The 22,376-nt window shown below is 42.3% G+C and overlaps 1 protein-coding gene across 3 annotated transcripts in view; it reads left to right on the forward strand.

Moving 5' to 3' along the window:
* Positions 1 to 7,518: 7,518 nt before the first annotated feature.
* The window catches only part of ZNF37A (zinc finger protein 37A), a 33,259-nt gene continuing 18,401 nt past the window's right edge, over positions 7,519 to 22,376 (forward strand). Inside the window, exons 1-2 of one of the 3 annotated variants that reach the window (XM_043596201.1) lie at positions 7,536 to 8,942; positions 10,869 to 10,927. In XM_043596201.1, coding sequence (XP_043452136.1) covers positions 10,913 to 10,927 — 15 coding nt within the window. In that variant the 5' untranslated portion in view covers positions 7,536 to 8,942; positions 10,869 to 10,912. Of the gene's footprint in view, positions 8,943 to 10,868; positions 10,928 to 22,376 lie in introns of all 3 variants that reach the window. The other 2 variants (XM_043596202.1, XM_043596200.1) reach the window with 2 other exon arrangements.

The raw sequence follows: 22,376 nt of genomic DNA on the forward strand, positions 1-22,376 counted from the left end.
AGCCCTCAGCCTCAATTTTTTACAAACCCCTATAGGTAACTGCCCTCTAAGGCAGAGTTAAGAATAGAAGCCACAGACAGACTATATGACACTCAGGGTTGTAATCTAGGCTGTAAACTCAGGTCCAGTGTACCCAGAAACAGATCTGGGCCCTTGGGTTTTTGATTATATGAGAAGGTGGGTTGAGACTGGAGCAGAGCCAGAGTAAGGTCAGAGTGAGGCTTTTATGGACCGACAGGGTGTAAAGGTGGCATACTACATTTCATTATCCGATTTCATACATCAGGTTACACAAACTAATGATCTTAAATTGTACAGATATTCTAAGCTTTCATCTTAGGGAACTAGAAGAGAGCTAATTAAATCCAAAGTAAGGAAAACAAATGAAATAATAAGAATCAGAGCAGAAATCTGTGAGATCTTTGAAAAAACAAAACCAATACACCAAAAGTTAATTATTTGAAAAGGTCAATAAAATTGATAAATCTTCGGTTAACTAAGAAAAAAGAAAAGATACAAGTTGCCAATGTCAGAAGTGAAAGAAAGAACAACTGATAACATGGACATTAGAAGGATAGTAATGTTACAGACAACTCTGCCCACAAATTTCATAACCTAGACCTATTCCTTGAGACACACAATCTGCCGAAACTCACAGAAGTATAAATTTGTATAGGCAAATAATCTATTAAGGAAATTGAGTTCATCCTTAATCTTCCAAATCAGAAAGTTCAAGCCCAGATGTGTTCACTGGTGACTTCTAGCAAACACTTAAGGAAGGAAGAAATGATACCAGTTCTCTACACCTCTTCCAAAAAGTAGGACAAGAAATCCTTCCTAACTCATTCTGTGATGCTTATAGTAGCAAAAGCAGGCAGAGACATTATAGGAAAGGAAAGCAACAGGGGTGCCTGGCTGGCTGAGTCAGTAGAACACGCGACTCTTAATCTCGGGCTCCTGAGTTTGAACCCTAGGTTGGGTGTGATTAAAAAAATTCTGAAAAGGAAAGCTAGATGCCTATATGTCTCGGAACATAGATGCTGAAATCCTCAACAAATCGTCACCAAGTTGAATCCCACAATATATAATTACGTGCCATGACCATGTGGGATTTATTCCAGGGGTGCTGTGCTGTTTGAACATTTGATAGTCGGGCAGTCACCTGTCACATCAAGAGGCAAAAGAAGAAATAATCATATGATCTTATCAATAGGTGCAGAAGAGCCTTTCGCAAAACGTTAACCCACATCCACAATAAGAAATCTCAGCAGGCTGGGAGTATGGGGAACATTAACTTGGTACAGAACATCTCCAACAGTCCTACAGCTAACGTTGTACTTTGATGGTGAGAAACTAGATGCTTTCCCAGTGAGAAGAGGAGAGCAAAGAGGTCCCTGTCCTTGCTCTTTCATCCTCCTTCTGGAAGTCCTCGCCGACAGAGCAAGACCAGAGAAGGAGAGAGACTTGGACTGGGAGGGAGGAGAGAAAACTGTGTACAGTCACACATAACATGATTGCCCATGTAGGGAATTTCCAGGAGTCGACAATAAAACGCGCTGACGCGAGTTAACGAGGTTTTAGGATACGGTGATTGGGGGGGTGGTAAAAAGAAATGAGCCGTTCGGTAACAGGAGACATGCAGGAGGCTTTACGTGCATATTGCTGAATGAGACAAGCCAATCCGAAAGGCTTTCCACCTTACGTTACCAGTTATAGTGCGTTCTGGCAAGGCACGTGGGGAGACAGTAAAAGGATCGGTGGTCGCCAGAGGATTGAGGCAGGGGAGGGAAGGCTGAATAGGTGGATTATGGAGGACTTTTAGGACGGTGGGAGTATGCTGTAGGATATTGTAACGGTAGATGGCGTGCGGATCCTTTGCCAGTGCCCAAAAATGTAACAAAGGGTAAGCCCTGATGTAAACTGTGGTCTTCAGGTAGTACTCCTGTATCAGCATCGACTCATCAGTTGTAACAAATGGACCACACTACTGCAAGATATGAATGATGGGGGGCTGCAGAGGGGTAGGAGTGAAGGGGTGTGTAGGAACTCGACTTTCTGCTCCATGTGTCTGTAACTCTACGACTACTCTAAAATGTAAAGTGTGTGAAAGAAATGAACCATCCTGTCTGCCTATAGCAATATAGAGGAATCTCCGAGGGTGTTTCTTCTATAATTACGAAGTTAGAAACACAGTATTCAGTACCACTTTTCCCATGGTGGGAGGCAGAATGCATTCTCAGAAATCATATGCTGACCATCACTAAAGCCTATTTTCAGCTGTAGCTTCCTGTTGTTATAAGCCTGCTTGTCTTTTCTGCAAGTATCGTAAATTTCTCACCTCTCTTCATAACACCTTGTTTCTGTACTAAGTTTCCCTTGGTCCTGTGTTCCTGCACTACAAATATAATGGCCACTGATGAACATTTGAGCTGTGTCTATAGTCTTCAGAATATTTTTAATTACAGCAACTGTGGTCTGAAGTTAAGGCCTAGTGTCCTAGACTCTTGACATCTGAAACCAACATGGAGTGAACCCTCCGAGCAGCAGGCAGTTAACACAGTGGGCATCACTAAGAGGATGGTCCATCTAAGACCCGGGTCACCACGTAAGACCCAGTTCATCCAGTTGTCATTAAGTGATTGTTGTTGACTAACGAGGTCTGAGATAGGACAAAGGCCACCCGGGACCGAGCTACCGGTTGCTGGCAGACAGCCTCTTGCTGTGGACTGTGCTGCCTGTTTTGGGTGTCACTGTTTCCTCCCCTGGCAGCAAGCTCTTGGCCCTAAGAATTGTTAATTGGCTGTACCCCAGGTGCCTGGGCTCCGGGTTCAGTCAGTTTGGCTGGTGTCGTGAGACGCTCCGCCTGTAGAGGCAGTGACGACACCGCACTTTAACTGGTGAGCATTTGAGCCCCAGGTACCCAGGGTCGAGGGTCTGGCTGGCACTCTCCGGTTACTGTGTACCGTGTGCTGGCCGTCCCCGGCTGTTCAGGGTAGCCACGCTTACCAGTTTTTGTCATTGTGCCCCAGCGGGGAGGGCATGCAGATGGCCCTTGGTGAAAGTTTGGAAAGCTGGGCTGCCCTGGCCCCGGGAGCATGAAGCGTGCACACCCTCGGTGTGTGATGAGCTGTTGTTCACATGCGGGCAGCGGCCGTCCCCATCTCTTGCTGCTCCTTCCCCTGCTGCCATTGCACACACGCCTCACGCCCGAGGGTGCCGAGGTGCACACCTGTGGTGTCCTGTGGCCCGGAGGCTGATGAGAAACAAAAGGGGACGTCTTCCAAATTGCCAGAGGAAGGACCTCAACTGCGCTAATGCAGAACCCTCAGCCAGTGAACCTGGGGTTGGCGAGGCACTGGGGTGTTTTTCAGTACACCAAAGGACTAACCTTGGAGTCCTGGGGCTTGATGGCCTTGACCCTTGCCGTGCCAGAATGACCTTATTGTTTGTGAACCGTGACCCCAGAGAGATTGGCTGGCATTCCCTGGAGGAAGCGGCAGCTGTCTGTGAGGCGGACTGCCGGGCTGTGGTCCTTTCCCTTGTAATCACCCAGGCCCCCGCCACAGGTGTCAGGATGGAGACAAAAACTGAAAGCTGTCACTTCACATGGCTAGAAACCCAAAATACTGTGAGGGAATTTGTAGAGAGAGAAATGAGAGAGAAGAAACCTGCACTGTTGCAAAAAGGCAGCCCTACAGAAGACATTGGGTCAACGGCCGGGTTATGGGCCACGCTTGCTCCTTGCAGCTGTGCTCTGCTGCCTCTGTTGAGAAAAATTCTCATCCTGCTGCTCAGAGGGGAAAGCACTCACCCTGTGCCACAGCAAAGGGGATCATTGGAATGCAGCGTAAGCCCAGGATCCTTAATCCGTGTGAAGCAATGTGACCTTTGCCATAGAGTGGGCCCTTGAGCCCGTAGATCCTCCTTGGAGGCTCTCTGGAGAAGGCAACTTGTACGTGCGATCAGAGTAAATAGAAAAGCCCCTGACGTATATCAAGTGACAACAAAAAGGAAAGAATTGGCAAGAAAGAATGAGGGGTGGGAGGAACTTAGGTACAGGAAAAGGAAACAACGAAATGACAGAAATGAAGGTGCACAGATTGCCCCAGCTGGGAGTCCAGGCTATACGAAGATAACTTATGCAATAGAAGATCAAAGGGCACTAACTGGCTTTTGTACCTTCGCTAGATCATTTGTGAAATGACTTAAATATCTGCTGAAACGCACCGTTGACAAATTGTCATGACCTTGCACAAGGCTTGAATTACAGCTGTATTTGGGCCTTCGGCTAAATTTGATCATGTCATTCCCTAAAATATTAGAGGAGTTACTGACTACAAAATGGAGTGCGGGTGACTGTTTCCTCAGAACTTATATGTTGAACTCGAGTCCTCAGTGTGATGGTCTCTGGAGGTGGGGCCTTTGGGATGTGATGAGGTTATGGGGGTAGAGCTCTCATGAATGGGAGTAAAGCCCTCACAAGTGTTGAGCGAACACCTTTGGCTTTTGCACAAGTGACGACAGAGCAAAAGGACAGCTATCTGTGAACCAGGAGGCAGGCCCTCCCCACGTGCTGATACCACTGGCCCCTTCATCTGTCTTGGACTTGAGGGCCTCCAGAACTGTGAGAAATAAATTTGTATTGTTTGTAAGCCACCCCGGCTGTGTTATTTTTTTTTTTTTTTTGCCAGTATGAACAACCTGAGACATTCGGATGAGTAGGTATGTTTTCTCTTAATCCACAGAACTATTGCCTGAGTTCTCCGTGGTCACAGCACCCATTGTCTTAATTATAGCACATTCCCATGGTAGGTTCCAGTCGAGTGAATATGAACTTTTGGCACTTAGAATTTGGGTTGTCAGAAGGGGACCCCCGTGTACTGTATGTCCCGGTTGAAAGCATGGCAACCACCTGTTCAGAGACGAAGTGATTGTCACTGCTGCTTCTCCATTTAGTACTCCAGTTTACTGCGTTCTTAAACCTGGAAATAGTGTTGGCATGTCACAGTGGGTCACCGCATCCTCAATGCTGTGGCCAATTGTCCGGGACCCAACACCACTGTTCCTGAAATAACTGCCTTCGTCTAAGCAGCAACCAGTACATATTTTGTTCCTATGGGTTTTGCCAGTACATTCTCCCCAGTGCTGTTTTCAGCAGCCTCAGCCACAGTTTGCCTTTGCCTCCAAAGGGTCCCGGTACACCTTCAGCAGGCTGCCAATGGGATATGCCAGCAACTCTTTGCCATTGCACATAGTCTTTGCAGGCGATACCTTAATTGCACCCAGATTTCTTGAGGAACCCAGGTATGATATATTGATGACCTCATCCTCCAAGGAGATCCTTCACCCATGTGTTAGGCGTTCACATACAAAAGTTGTGATAATTCATTTTCCCATACATACTGCAAAGATCCGCCTCAGGTAAATTCCCTGAAAATTACTTGTAAACCTGGGACTGTTGCATCCCTGCCACTGTCATGAAACTGCTACTGACTGTTCTTTGTCTTGTGTGTTCTTAGCACACAGAATGTTAATACAAATGTGTCTTGTCTTCTTGGGTTCTGCAAGAAACATATTCCCCACTTAAACAGTTTACTCAGTTTTATTGATGGCTTTACCTCCAATTGGCCCAACTTTATAGGGCCCCCTCCACAAACAGGCTCTAGAATCAATCCACATTGAAGTCAACAGGCACTCCTGTGAGTGCCTTCTTCACTGCAGAAACTTTGCCAGTATTCCCCCATTCCTCCTGGAGTTTGTAGACCCCCCCCCCCCCAGGGTGGCCATAGGTTGCCCAGTGGCTTCTGATGCAAGAAACTACCTTCTTCAGCCTTGCAGTAATCCCCATTGGAGCATCAGGTGTTGGTCATGTACTTGGTGCCCCAGCACATCGAGGCTCCCTGAGCCTGGGACCCTCCATACCCAACTGCCTGTTGCAGCTTGAGTCATGGAAGCAGTACCTTGCAAGCATGGTTACTGACGCTTCCTTGCTGCATGATGGAGCCAAACGTGGGGTCTCTGGCATATCCCAGCTGCAAGGGGGCTGTGCTCTTCTGCTTCATTCAGCCCAGCTGTGGTGCTGGAAGAGGTCCCCCTTCTCCCGGACCCCGTTACCGGGACTGTCCCTTGGAATGAACTGAATGAGCAGCAGTAGCAGTTCTTAGACTTTACAGATGCCATCATCATCCTGACATGTGATGGAGCTCGGGGGAATGTTGCTGGCTTTCATCCCTTATCCAGGATGTCCCTGATGAAGGGAAGGACCCAAGAGTCTGCATAAGTGACCATACATCAAGTAGTCCTCTTAAGACTGGAGCCTCTGGCCAACAAGTGGCCCCATCTGCTCATTTTTACGTACTCTTGGGCCATTGACCCAAGAGGTGCCCCACCGTGGGGTAAGGAATTCTGGAAATGTCTTGCCTCACAGTACAGCCTGAATGTAAATCACGTAACAGATGTTTCTCCAGGTCCTATGGCTATGATACTGGAGCCAAGCAGGACATTCCCTTTCCCTTCCTAGTTCCAGATGTTACTGATAGTGACCAAGGCACTCCTGTCACTTCTCAGTATGCACAATCCTGGGCTCTTGAAAAAGGCGTTCCGTAGAACGTTCGCTTCCCCTGTAAGCCGCCGGCATTTTAATAGACCACCTCTTGCAGGTGGGATGTGAGTACACCTGTGCAAGTGTCGCTATTTAAAGTGCCTGCTCAGTGCTGAACTTAGACAAATGCTCACAATTCTTGCAGTAGTGCTCATACATTTGCAGTTAATAAAACCTCAGGAAGTTTGATATGTTTTCGACCTCCCAGCTCCCCTGCATCTTCCATTGGGGAGATGAATGAAGGCACTATTAAGTGGTTTCCTAAGTGTAAAGGTTTCAAAACATATTTGCAAATCTTTGACCCTTATCTCATTGAGAGGGAAGTTCTGTGTCTCCCCCCCCCCCCACCTTTCTAAAGTATATTTATTTGTGAGAGAGAGGGTGGGGGAGCGACAAACGGTGGGGAGATAATGAATCCCAAGTAGTCTCTGCATCAACAGTGCAGAGCCTGGAGTGGGGCTCAAACTCATAAATCATGAGATGATCTAAGCCAAAATTAGGAGTTATACTTTCAACTGACTGAGCCATCCAGGCGCCTGTGTGTCCCTTTTGAATGTGGGCACATTTGTTACATGATGACCTGAGCCATGGTTGGATGCTTAACCAACTGAGCCACTCTGGTGCCCCTGTTAATTTCGTTTCTAAGAACTTTTTGTTTGTTTTTGTATTGTTCAGTGCTAATGTGTACAGGTTCATTTGCTATTAATATATTGATCTTGTATCCTGCAACCATGTTGCAATCATTGATTAGTTCTGATGTTTGTTGTCATGTTCCTAAGTATATTCTACATGGATGCTCCTGTCATCCTTAGACAGAGTTTTACCACTTTATTTCCAATCTGGATGACTTTTATTCCATTTTATTGCGTAATTTCCCTTTCTAGGACCTTCGGTTCGACATTAACCGTAAGTGGTAAGAGTGGTGTAAGGGCATATACAAATGAAAAATAAGAGGCGTAATATTCTGCTAAAAATGAAGTGACATCCCTCCTTGTAGATTATTTTCTTTGTAAAGTTGTAAATTCTTTGCGCTCTTGAGAATGAACCACAAATCTTCTTAAATGTCTCTTGGCAGTTTTACAGCCTAGAATGTCTTTCCCAAGGACCTCAGAACCATCTGTTTGAAATGTAACAGGGAGCTGGCACTTCTGTCTCCCAGAGTCTGTGAGAGGGTAGAAGCCTAAACTTTGGTGGTCGGGGTCTTGATCCAAGTTGCAAAACTACCTCCTGTCATAAAGATAGGAGAAGCTTGTTTTTTTAACTTGTAAAACCAATAAACTAACACAGGTGGTCATCCAATTACCAGGCAAATTTAGGGCAAACAATGTGTGATAAAGGATGCTGTGAAATCCTCCTACTTGAGAATTAGTTATTGTTTATTTTTGCAACATTTATGTGATGGGATGTATCTGCTTGGCTATAAAAAGGTGAGATTTCTTTCTGTCCTTGGATTGTCTTTGAGATATATCCCGCCATTCAATGATAAGATTGTTTTCTTTGTCTTCTGCCTGAGTGGCTAAGTTTTCTAGGTTCGGAGAAGATTTGTTTTAAATTAGATTTCCCTAACAATTTCGGCGATAAGAATGGTGATTCCTGACCACTCTAATGCTAAATCGGGTATGCTTTCTCATCAATGAATGTCTGAAAGGACGAACGAAATAAGAGAGGTATGACACTGTCGATGTTACAATATAAATAGAACACAGACTGTCTCTGGAAGAAATTCTGCAGGTGCATTTTGCAGTAGAAACTGCTAGGAGAGCCAATTCATCAGGGAAATGGAATTAATGAAAGAGGTGTGTATTTAGATTCTTAGAATTCATTTCGGATAAGCAATGAGTCAAACTGTACTATCGGTGCCTCCTGCTTGTACCTTATTTGCTAAATAGGGCAGTTATACCCAAAGTCTCCTAAGCCTGAAGGCTGATTCCGAAGGAGGTGTCGCCAGGGTCTTAGGAAACTCAGCGCGCGCTTCCTGCTCGGGCGCAGGAGCCGCTCGGGGCCTTCTGCGCATGTGCGCTGCGCTCCTCCCGGTAGTTCTCGTCGCCGCCGCGGCATCGCGAGAAGACGGTCCCGGATGCTCTCGCGACTGAGGGCCTGGGGGCAGGCGGGGAGAACGTGGTGGGTGAGACCCGGGTGGCTGTGGTGGTTGTTGGTGACCCGTGGGACGGAGGCCCCGTGCGGGAGGGGCCGGTGACGGAGGAAACGGCTCGGTGCGTGAGCGCGGGGTGAGTCCTGCTCCGTCTGTATGCATCGAATGAGAACCAGCGCGTCCCCGCGCTTATTACCCAGCGAAGTTTCGTGTTGTCGTCTCCGAGGTGAAGGGTCGCCCGAGGCCTCGGTAAGACCGGCGGAAACTGGCCTGGTGGCGCTCGTGGGTGGTCGCTTCTCTCCTGGGGGGGGGGGGGGGACCTCGTTCTTCTTCACTCGGGTCCGTCTTCGTCCTCCCAGCCACCAGTGGTCAGTGTCCCGTTCCCATGGTAACCGCATAAAGTCCTGTGGGAGGTGACGGAAGCCCAGGTGGCGAACGAGTAGATGCGTTCTCTGCCTCATCCTCTGTCTCGCATCAAACCTGAGAGCGAGGCCGACGCAGTAGCTGCAGGAGACCTGACCTCTCCTGGGGAGTAATTTTCAAGTGAACGTGGCCTTGCATTGGGGGAATTCATTGTTGTTTCTGGAGAACCCGAATGATGGCGTCCAGGTCCCTCCGGCACCCTGCAGCTTTGCCTGTGCCCTCGGTAGCAGCGGTTTGCGTTTACAGAAGGTCTAGCTTGCGATTCAGGGTTACAGGAAGGGCCAACAGCTTTCGATCTTGGGTAAGGATTCTAACTGGCTATGCTCAGTTTTCCTGGAACAGGGCAGCCATTGTGAGGGAAGAAGGGGGCCCCCAAGAGCAGCAGTCCCTCCTAGGACAGTCGGTCAGTTGGCCCCAGACCGCAGCAGAAATGCAGAGCGAATGTGGAAGGAGCAAAGACCCTTGCCAGGACCGCCGTCGTGTCGAGATCCTCGCAGCCTGGGTGACGGTGCTCGTTCTGGGCCAGCTTTCAGGAGGGACGGAAGCTGTGGCTGGGAGAGGAGGGTGAAGCAAAAGGAACGGAGAATACTTAACTGCTCGTGAGGGAGGTGTGGGGGCATCATGTGGAAGGAAGGGCTTGCCAGCCAAGTGGAAGGAAACCACCTCTTTCATCCCTTCCTTCTTTGCTCCTCCCCCAGATTCTGAGCCCTTCGCACAGGACAGCACAGCTAGCCATGGGCTGAATGCTCCCTCTGTCCCGATCTGATAGAATCCGAGATGGTTCTGCAGGAGAGGCCTTTAGGTCTCAGTGACCGCTCATAGTCACACATTTTGTGCTGGCAAAACCAAAAGCAGACATTGAGTCTCCTGATGGCCCTGGCAGGTGTTTTCTGCTTTGGCAACGGATAAGTCAGAACCAGTTTGTGGTGGTTGTTTTTAATCAAAAAATATGTTCAAGAACCTAAAACTGAGTTAAAGCAACCTCTTTTTTTTTTTTTTTCCCTTACGAAAAAAATCAGCCCTTAAAATTCGCTCCCTTTTTTCAGAACCTAGTGGGACTCTCTGGTGTGTAATGAAATTTACGACTTGAGGATTTTTTGCTCAGCATCAGTTTTCATGAAATCCCTATGTTCCATTCCTTGGCTTGTCTTAATTTGCTTAATTAGTGTATTGTATTGTTTACCTTTTTCTGGGTTAGAGTGTACGTTGTTAGTAACTCAGTAAAAAAATTTATTTTTTATTTTTTTTTGAAAAAAAATTTTTTTGAGAGAAAGCATGCGTGCACAACATGAGGAGGGGCAGAGAGGAAGAGAGAGAGAATCCCAAGCAGGCTCTGCACTGTCAACGCAGAGCCTGAAGCGGGGCTCGAACTCACGGACTGTGAGATCCATGACCTGAGCCAAAAATCAAGAGCTGGATGCTTAACCGACTGAGCCACCCAGGTGCCCCAACAAAATTTAAGTATTTTATCCTTAGTACGTCTCTACCCAACATGGGGCTCAAATCTACAACCCGAGATCAAGAGTCGCTGACCCCACCTACTGAGCCTCCAGGCACCCCGAAAACAAATGTTTTTACATTTAAAAACGAATGAGTCCCAGCCCTCTGGAATTGTTCCTGGGCTGCTCCCTCCCTTCCTCTCATCCTTTCTGTCCCTTCTGAAAGCATCTCCCCTTCAGAGTTGCTTTGCCAGCAGCTACGTGGAATTTTGTAGGCTGGTGGCATCTCTCATGATCCGTCTTTCCTTCTCAGCTGTGCCCTCCTGGCTATCCCTACTCTTCCAGGGCCAGCAGAAGATGATCACATCCCAGGTGAGTTGTTCATTTACTCACAGTTTTGCCTAACAGTGATTATGTGAGGTTTATACAATTTGTGCGAGGTTTATTATAAAATGTCTGTACCTTCATATGAAATAGTACAAATAAAAATGTTAACATCAGGGAAGATAGCACAAGTCCACAAGTTACAGTACATGGGCCAAATACAGCCTGCTGCCTCTTTCTCTATGGCCCACAAATTAAACAGAAACAAATCAAGAGTGATTTTTTTTTTGTGATATGAAATTCAGATTTAAGTGTCTCTGAAGTTCTATTGGGACATAGCTGCACTCATTTATTTGTGGCTGTGATTGCTTTCACATTACAGGGGTAGAGTTGAGTGATTGTGACAGAGATGGTATAGCTCGGCAAGCCTAAAATACTTACTAAGTGGCCATTTACGGAAAAGGTTTGCTGTTTGCTGACCTCTGATACAGTAGGGCAAAGATGCCCTGTAGATAAATGCACATCTTGAGATCTTACTGAGTTTTGAAACTGTAACATAAAAAAGTTTTTTGATAACCTTCATTTGGTGACATTGTGTCCCTTCCAGTGACAATCCTGCAATTACTAAAAAAGTGGTAGGAATAAAGTGAATAATTCTCATCCAATTCAGAGGAAAATTTGAGTTGCACATGAATTGTGCCAGCATTAGGACTCATGGTTGTTCAAAGAAGGAGCGAATTTGGACAGACCATTGATGATCTAGGATGGTCAGGAGGAGGAGGTAGGCTTTGTGACTGCCCTGGGGACTGGGCAGAATCTAAATTTTTGCAGAGTCTGGTGAGGGATTCCACTCTTTCAGTTGTGGTAAAATACACATGATGTGTAATTCACCCTTAAACCTTTTTAAAGTGTAGAATTGAGTTGCACTTAATACATTTACAATGTTGTACAACCATAACTGCCATCTCCTGTCGGAATAGCTTCATCACACCAGAAAGAAACCTCATACTTTTAATAAGTAGTGCCGTGACTTAATGAACAATTCCTCCCCAGTCTCCCCAGCCCCTAGCAACCACTAATCTACTTCCTGTTCGTGGATTTGTCTGTTCTGGATGTCTGATATAAATGGAATCATACAATGTGTAGTCTTCCATGTGTGACTTCTTTCACTTCCTTTAATGTTTTCAAGACCCACCCATGTTGTAGCATGTTATCATTACTTCATCTCCTTTTGTGACTGAGTGATATTCCCTTGTGTGTATACACCACCTTTTGTGTGTCCATCAATTGATGGGCATTTGGAGTGATTCCATGTTTGGCTATTGAGAATAGTGTTGCTGTGAGCATTCACGTACAAGCTTTTGTTGAAGACCTGTTTCACTTTCCTGGGAGTAAAATTGATGGCGCATTCTATGTTTAACATATTGTGAAACCGCCAAACTGTGTTCTGCAGCAAGGTCCCTTGCAAGTCCATGTGAATTTTAGGTTAGCCTTTCTATTTCTACAAAACAAACAAAGAAACAAAACAAAACACGCACACACACACACACACACACACACACACACACAAAACACACAACACACAAAACAAAAACCCTAAAGCTGTTGAGAATTTGATAAGGATTGCATTGAATCTGTGTATCACTTTGGGGATGTTTTATAATCCGTGAATGTGAGGTGTTTTTCCATTTGCCTAGGTTCTTTCATTTCTTTCAGCAATATTTTGTAGTTTTCAGTGTGCAAATCTTACAACCTCTTGCTTAAATTTATTCTTAAGTATTTTATTCTTTTAGATGCTGTTGTAAGTGGAATTGTTTTCTTTTTTTTTTAATTTTTTTTTTTTAACGTTTATTTATTTTGAGAGAGACAGAGACAGAACACGAGTGGGTTGGGGCAGAGAGAGAGGGAGACACAGAATCCGAAGCAGGCTCCAGGCTCCGAGCCATCAGCACAGAGCCCGACGCGGGGCTCGAACCCATGAGCTGTGAGATCATGACCTGAGCCGAAGTCGGATGCTCAACCGACTGAGCCACCCAGGCGCCCCAGTGGACTCGTTTTCTTAATGCAACTCTGATTAGTTTCTCTTTCAACTTAGTTGAAAGCGGATAACTGAAAACACTTGATTGTAAAAGGAGATATTATCCATTCTCACTCACCAGTCAGTCGTTCCATCCTCTGATATCCTGGAGGTTTTGCGGCATGGGGGTAATGCACCTTAGTGAGATTTTACATATTCTTTGTGAATATATTTTTTAGTAAAGAACATGTGACTAGACATTTTTAGCCCAATATGAAATGCTATGTCTTTTATATTGGGAATTTAATGTTTCCTTTTTGTTGTAGTTAGTGATACGTGGTTTTAACTCCTTCATCTTTCATTGCAATTTTATTGTCCACACCTTCTTCTTACATATTAAAAAAACTCCAATATATTGAGGTGAAATTCATATCGCAAAATTATTATTATTTTTTTTGAGAGAGAGAGAGAGTGAAAAGAGCAGGAGCATGCATGCCGGGAGAGGTAAGGAAAGAGGGAGGGAGAGAATCTTAAGCAGACTCCACACCTAGTGTAGAGCCTGATGATGTGGGGCTCGATCTCAACCATGGTATGATCATGACGTGAGCTGAAATCAAGTAGGAGGCTCAACTGACTGAGCCACCCAGGTGCCCCCAAAACAAAATGATTTTAAAGCAACCAAGTCAAATCAGTACATTTAGTACACAGTGTTATGAAACCACTATCTTTATTGAGTTTCAAAATATTCCCATCATTTAAATAAAGCCCTTTACTCGTTAATAAGTTTCTCCCTGTTGTTCTATTCACCCAACCCCTGGCAACCGACAATTTGTGTTGTGTCTCTATGGGTTGATCTGTTGTGAATATTTATTACTAGTGGAGTCATTCAGCATATGGCCATTTGTGTCTGGCTTCTTTCACTTAGCATGTTTCCAGGGTGTGTCCCTGTTTAGTACATGTCAGTACATTATTACTTTTTTTCTTTTTTAATTGTGGCAAAATACAAATAACATAAAATTTACCATCTTAAACACTTTTAAGTGTACACTTAAGTGGTATTAAATACATTCATGTTGTTGTGTGTCTGTCACTACCATCCATCCCCATACTCTTTTCATCTTGTAAAACTGAAATTCTATACCTATTAAACAATAACTCCCCAATCTCCCCTACCTCTAGGTGCTGGAAACCACTGTTACAACTTCCTGTTTCTATAATTTTGACTACCCTGAGTACCTCGTATTAGTGAAATCCTGTAGTCTTTGTCCTTTTGTGACTGGCTTATTTCGCTTAGCATTACGTCCTCAAGATTCATCCATGTTGTAGCGTATTGCAGGTTTTTTTACATTTTTAAGGCTGAGTAATATCCCATTGTACGTATATGCACATTATGCTTGTCCATTCACCTGTCCATGGACACTTGAGTTGCTTCCATGTTTCCACTATTGTGAATAATGATGCTGCCGTGAACACGAGTGGTTGAGACATGTGGTTGAGACCTACTCTTGGGTATATACCTCGAAGGAAAATTGCTGGGCCGTAAGGTAATTCTAGTTTTAATTTTGAGGAAGCTCCATCCTGTTTTTACAATGGTTGTACCGCTTTACACTCTAAGCAGTCAGCAGCAGAGCATGGGAGTTCCATTTCCTCTCCATCCTTGCCAACAGTTGCTTTTTCTTTTTTTGGTAGTAGCAATCTTAATGGGTGTGAGGTGGGATCTTACTGTACCTTTGACTTGTATTTCCTTAATGATTCATGATGTTTACTGTATTTCTGTGTTTATTGGCCATGTGTATATCCTCATTGGAGAAATATCTGTTCAGGTCCATTGCCCATTTTTGAATTAGGTTGTTTGGGTTTTTTTTGTTGTTGCTGGATTTTAGGAGTTCTCTTTATATTCTGGATATTAATCTCTTATCAGATATATGAATTATAAATATTTTCTCCTGTTCTGTCGATTAACTTTTAACTCTGTGGATAGTATCTTTTGATGTGAACATTACAATTTTCATGACAAGTGTGTCCGTTTCTTCTTTGTTACCCATGCCTTTGATGTCATATCCAGGAAGTCATTGCCAAATCCGGTGTTGTGTATCTTTTGTACTATGTTTTCTTCTAAGTTTTATTGTTTCAGAACTTAAATTTAGGTACTTGATGTGAGTTGATTTTTGTCTATGGTGTTAGGTTAAGGGTCCAACTTTATTCTTTTACATGTGGCTATCCAGTGTTTCTAGTGCCATTTGATAAAAAGATGTCATTTTCGCATTGAGTGGTCTTGACAGCCTTGTCAAAAATCATTTGACAAGATGTGTGAGTGTTTATTTCTGGACTCTTTTTTCTATTCCATTGGTCTTATTTGTCCCTTTTTATGCTGGTACCATCCTGTTTTGATTGCTGTGGCTTTGTACTAAGTTTTGAAATCAGGAAGTGTAAGTCTTCCGGTTTTGTTGTTTTTCAGGATTGTTGTGGATAGTCTGGTTTCTTTAAATTTTAGGATGGGTTTTTTTTAATTTCTGCAAAAAACGTCATTGGGATTTTGCTAAGGATTTCATTGAAACTGTACATCACTTTGAGTAGTATTGACATTTTAACAAGAAGTTGTCTAATCCATGAACATGGGATGTGTTTCCATTTATTAATTCCTTCTTTAATGCCTTCAGCACTCTTTTGTGGTTTTTATTGTGCAGATCTTTTACATCTTTGGTCACAGTAATTCCTAAGATTTTGTTTGATGCTTTGGTAAGTGGAATAGGTTTTGTAATTTCCATTTCAGATCGTTCATTGTACCTATATAGAAATGCAACTCAATTTTGTGTGTTGATGTATCTTGCTACTTTGCTGAATTCATTTAGTTGATGCAGCAGCTTTTTTTGTGGAGTCTTTAGGTTTTTCTACATGTAATATTATTTCATTTGCACAGATGCTTTTCCTTTTTCCTTTCTAATTTAGATGCTTTTTATTTCTTTTTCTTGTCTAATGCTCTGACTAGAACATCCAGTCCTGTGTTGAAGACAAGTGGCGAAAGCAAGCATCCTGACCCTGCTCCTGATCTGAGAGGAATGGCTTTCTGCCTTTTCACCACTGAGAATAATTTTTCCTGTGTGTGTGTGTGTGTGTGTGTGTGTGTGTGTGTGTTATATTTTTGGCTTTTGTTAAGTGGGGGTGGTTCCTTTCTATTCCTATTTTGTTGACTGCTGATACCATGAAAGATGGTGGGATTTTGTCAGATGCCTTTTCAGCATCACTTGAGATTGTCTTGTGGGGTTTTTTTTCCTTCATTGTATTGATGTGGTGTATTGTATTAATCAATTTTTGTATGTTGAACCATCCTTGCATTCCAGGAATGGATCTACTTGGTCATGGTGTATAATAATCCTTTTTTAAAAATTAAATTAAATTAAATTAAATTAAATTTTATTAGTTTTTTAGACAGTGAGTGTGGACGTGAGCAGGGATGGGGCAGAGGAAAAGGGAAAGACAGACTCTTAGACAGGCTCCATGCCCAGTGTGGAGTATGACAAAGGGCTCAATTTCATGTCCGTGTGATCATGACCTAAACCAAAATCAAGAGTGGGTTGCTCAACTGTCTAAGGCACCCAAGTGCCCCTATTTTATTTTATTTTTTAAAGGAAACATAATTAACATACAATTTTATATTAGCATAAGGTATACAACATACTGATTCAACAATTGTATACATTAGTGCTTACCACAATAAGTGTAGTCACCAGCTGTTGCCATATGTTATTACAATATTACTTACTTTATTTGCTGTTCTGTACTTTTCATCTCCATGATTTATTTAGTAACCGGAAGGTTGTAACTCTTAATCCTCTTTCTCTGTTTCACCCATCTACCTACACCTTCCCTTAGCAACTACCAGTTGTTCTCAGTATTTATGGGTCTCTTTTTTGTTTCTTTGTTCATTTGTTTTGTTTTTTAGATTCCACATGGAGTGAAATCATGTGGTATTTTTCTTTTTCTGTCTGACTTCTTTCACATAGCATAATACGTTTTAGGTCCATCCATTTTGTCACAGATGCCAAGATCTCATTCTTTTTAATGCTTATGTAATATTCCATTGTGTGTGTGTATGTGTGTGTGTGTATATATGTACATATATGTATATATATATGTATGCGTATATATATACACATATATGTATACACATATATACACATATATGTATACATATATATGTATATGTATATATATATATATATATACACTAAATCTTCTCTAGTCCTTCATCTATCAATGATTCTTCCTTCATTCTTCCTTCCTTGTCTATTCCTTCATCTATCAGGGTTCTTCCATATCTTGGGTATTGTAAATAATATTGCAGTAAACCTAGGAGTGTATGTGTCTTTTCAAATTAAGTGTTTTTTTTTTTCTTTTGGCTAAATGCACAGTAGTGGAACTACTGGGTCATATGGTATTTCTATTTTTCTGTTTTTGAGGAGCATCCATACTGTTTTCCACAGTGATTGCACCAGTTCCATTCCCACCAAAAATTCACATTTTTCTCCACATCCTTGCCAACATTTGTTATTTCTTTTTGATACTAGCCATTCTGACAGGTGTGAGGTGATATCATTGTGGTTTTGATTTGCATTTCTGATGATGAGTGATGTTGAGCATCTTTTCCTGTGTCTGAGAGAGAGAGGGTTAGAGAGAGCAGGAGTAGGGGAGAGGCAGAGAGAGAGGGAGACACAGAACCTGAAGCAGGCTCTAGGCTCGGAGCTGTCAGCACAAAGCTCAATGTGGGACTTGAACCCACGAACCATGAGATTGTGATCTGAGCCAAAGTTGGATGCTTAACTGACTAAGCCACCCAGGCGCTCCTGTATGTCTGCTTTTATAAGTTCTTCATATGTTTTGGATATTAACCTCTTTATTGGATATATCATTTGCAGATATTTCCTCCCATTCACTGGGTTGCCTTTTTGTTTTGTTGATAGTTTTCTTTATGCAAAATCTTTTTATTTTGGTGTAGTTGCAACAGTTTATTTTTGCTGTTGCTTCCCTTGCCTCATGAGACATATCTAGAAAAGTGTTTCTGTGGCCAATGTCAAAGAAGTTACTGGGTGTAAGTGTCTTCCAGGAGTTTTATGATTTCAGGGCTGACATTTAGGTCTAATCCCTTTTGAGTTTCTTTTTTGTGTATAGTGTAAGGAAGTGGTCCAGTTTAATTCTTTTGCATGTAGCTGTCCAGTTTTCCCGGCACCATTTATTGAAGAGACTGTCTTTTTCACAAAGTTTATTCTTGCTTCCTCTGTCATAGATTAATTGACCATATAGGTATTGGTTTACTTCTGAGGTCTCGATTCTGTTCCATTGATTTTTGTGTCTAGTTTGGTGCCAGTACCATATGTTTTGATTACTATAGCTCTGTGATATGTAATAATCCTTTTACTATGCTGCTGAATTCTGTTTGGAAATATTTTGTTGAGGACTTTTTACATCCATGTTCATAAAAGATATTGTAGTTTCCTTGTTCTCTTGAAGACAGTTTTTTAAACTAGAAAAGGATTCACCCATTTCCCGCCCCCCCCCAAGTTGTTCTCTGTATGAGCTTGTTTTTTGTTTTTGTTTTTTTAAGATTCCACATGTAAGAGAGATCACATGGTACTTACTTGTCTTTCTCTTTCTGACTTATTTCACTTAGCATTATGCCATAAAGTCCATCCATGTTGTTGCAAATGGCAAGGTTTCATTCTTTTTTATGGCTGAATCATATTCCGTTGTATATACATACCACAATTTCTTTATGCATTCATCCATCAGTGGACAGTTAGGTTGTGTCCGTATCTTGGATATTGTAAATAGTGCTGCTGTAGTCATGGGGGTGTATGTATCATTTTCAGTTAATGTTTTTATCTTGGGGGGGTGGGTAACTACTGAGAAGCGGAATGGCTGGATCATATGGTAGTTCTACTTTTAATTGTCTGGAGAGCCTCCATACTGTTTTCCATAGCACCAGTTTACATTCCGACGCATAGTGCCCAGCATTCCCTTTTGTCTGCATCCTTGTTAACACTTGTTCCTCCTTGTGTTTTTGGTAGCCATTCTAACAGGTAGGAGGTAATATCATTGTGGTTTTGATTTGCCTCTCCCTAATGATGAATGATGTTGAGCATCTTTTTTATGGGCCTGTATGTCTTCTCTGAACAATGTGTATTCGTATTTTTTTTTGCAAGTGAGTTATGTGAGTTCTTTATACATTTTGAATATTAGTCCCTTATGAGATACAGGACTCAGGAATATTTTCTGTGTTCAGTAGGTTTCCTTTCTATTTTTGTTGATGATTTTCTTTGGTGTGCAAAACATTTTAGTTATGATGTACTCCTATTTATTTCTTCTTGTGTTGTTTTTTTGCTTTTGGAGTCAAACCTAAAACCATTGCCAAGACCTATGTCAAGGAGCTTATTATTAGCACTTCTGTTGTTGTTTTTTTTTTAGGAGTTTTATACGGTTACATGTTTTCCTGTTTTTTTGTATGCCTTGTGATTTTTTGATTAAACATTGGGCATTTGAATTTAATAATGTGGTAGCTTGGAAATCAGATTCTCCCCAGTCTGCAATGTTTGCTGTATTTTCTTACTGTTTTTGTTTCTTCTTATTTATTGTTTGATGGTGGTAGGCTCTCTTTGTGCCAAGGATCAGCCTGATGTATAAACGTAATGTCTTCTTAGGTGTGGATTCTTTAATTCCTGTGGCAGGTATGTCTTTGCAGGTTTCCATATGAGAATATCTTCTTTGAGATCAGAAAGAGTATTTTATTCCACTTGGAATTGTCAGGACCAGGGCAGTTCCAAGTACATGTGTACACTCAGATCTTTTGCATTAAAGAATAAATTGAGATATTGACTAGGAAGATGGCGGCATAGGAGGGCGCTGGGCTCACCACGCGTCCTGCTGATCACTTAGATTCCACCTACACCTGCCTAAATAATCCAGAAAACTGCCAGAGGATTAGCAGAACGGAGTCTCCGGAGCCAAGAGCAGACGAGAGGCCCACGGAAGAGGGCCAGAAAGGCATGGCAGGAGATCTTCAATGTGGTGAAGAGAAAAAATATGCAGCTGAGAATCCTTTATCCAGCAAGTCTGTCATTTAGAATAGAAGGAGAGATAAAGGTCTTCCCAAACAAACAAAAACTGAAGGAATTCGTAACCACTAAACCAGCCCTACAAGGGATCCTAAGGGGGATCCTGTGAGACAAAGTACCAGAGACATCACTACAAGCATCAATCATACAGACATCAAAATGACTCTAAACCTGTATCTTTCTATAATAACCCTGAATGTAAATGGATTAAATGCGCCAACCAAAAGACATAGGGTATCAGAATGGATAAAAAAAACAAGACCCATCTATTTGCTGTCCACAAGAGACTCATTTTAGACCTGAGGACACCTTTAGATTGAGAGTGAGGGGATGGAGAACTATTTATCATGCTACTGGAAGCCAAAAGAAAGCTGGAGTAGCATACTTATATCAGACAAACTAGACTTTAAATTAAAGGCTGTAACAAGAGATGAAGAAGGGCATTATATAATAATTACAGGGTCTATCCATCAGGAAGAGCTAACAGTTATAAATGTCTATGCGCCGAATATGGGAGCTCCCAAATATATAAAACAATTACTCATAAACGTAAGCAACCTTATTGATAAGAATGTGGTAATTGCAGGGGACTTTAACACTCCACTTACAGAAATGGATAGATCATCTAGACACACGGTCAAACAAGGGCCCTGAATGATACATTGGATTAGATGGACTTGACAGATATATTTAGAACTCTGCATCCCAAAGCAACAGAATATATACTTTCTTCTCGAGTGCACACGGAACATTCTCCAAGATAGATCATATACTGGGTCACAAAACAGCCCTTCATAAGTATATAAGAATTGAAATTATACCATGCATACTTTCAGACCACAATGCTATGAAGCTTGAAATCAACCACAGGAACAAGTCTGGAAAACCTCCAAAAGCATGGAGGTTAAAGAACACCCTGCTAAAGAATGAGTGGGTCAACCAGGCAATTAGAGAAGAAATAAAAAAAATATGGAAACAAATGAAAATGAAAATACAACAATCCAAACGCTTTGGGACGCAGCGAAGGCAGTCCTGAGAGGAAAATACATTGCAATCCAGGCCTATCTCAAGAAACAAGAAAAATCCCAAATACAAAATCTAACAGCACACCTAAAGGAAATAGAAGCAGAACAGCAAAGGCAGCCTAAACCCAGCAGAAGAAGAGAAATAATAAAGTTCAGAGCAGAAATAAACAATATAGAATCTAAAAAAACTGTAGAGCAGATCAACGAAACCAAGAGTTGGTTTTTTGAAAAAATAAACAAAATTGACAAACCTCTAGCCAGGCTTCTCAAAAAGAAAAGGGAGATGATCCAAATAGATAAAATCATGAATTAAAATGGAATTATTACAACCAATCCCTCAGAGATACAAACAATTATCAGGGAATACTATGAAAAATTATATGCCAACAAATTGGACAACCTGGAAGAAATGAACAAATTCCTAAACACGCACACTCTTCCAAAACTCAATCAGGAGGAAATAGAAAGCTTGAACAGACCCATAATCAGCGAAGAAATTGAATCGGTTATCAAAAATCTCCCAACAAATAAGAGTCCAGGACCAGATGGCTTCCCAGGGGAGTTCTACCAGACGTTTAAAGCAGAGATAATACCTATCCTTCTCAAGCTATTCCAAGAAATAGACAGGGAAGGAAAACTTCCAGACTCATTCTATGAAGCCAGTATTACTTTGATTCCCAAACCAGACAGAGAGCCAGTAAAAAAAGAGAACTACAGGCCAATATCCCTGATGAATATGGATGCAAAAATTCTCAATAAGATACTAGCAAATCGAATTCAACAGCATATAAAAAGAATTATTCACCATGATCAAGTGGGATTCATTCCTGGGATGCAGGGCTGGTTCAACATTCGCAAATCAATCAACATGATACATCACATTAATAAAAGAAAAGATAAGAACCATATGATCCTGTCAATCGATGGAGAAAAGGCCTTTGACAAAATTCAGCAACCTTTCTTAATAAAAACCCTTGAGAAAGTCGGGATAGAAGGAACATACTTAAACATCATAAAAGCCATTTATGAAAAGCCCACAGCTAACATCATCCTCAATGGGGAAAAACAGAGAGCTTTTTCCCTGAGATCAGGAACACGATAGGGATGCCCACTCTCACCGCTGTTGTTTAACATAGTGCTGGAAGTTCTAGCATCAGCAATCAGACCACAAAAGGAAATCAAAGGCATCAAAATTGGCAAAGATGAAGTCAAGCTTTCACTTTTTGCAGATGACATGATACTATACATGAAAAATCCGATAGACTCCACCAAAAGTCTGCTAGAACTGATACATGAATTTAGCAAAGTTGCAGGATACAAAATCAATGTACAGAAATCAGTTGCAT

This window comes from Prionailurus bengalensis, chromosome D2 (genome assembly GCF_016509475.1).
Source record: "Prionailurus bengalensis isolate Pbe53 chromosome D2, Fcat_Pben_1.1_paternal_pri, whole genome shotgun sequence".
NCBI lineage: Eukaryota > Metazoa > Chordata > Mammalia > Carnivora > Felidae > Prionailurus > Prionailurus bengalensis.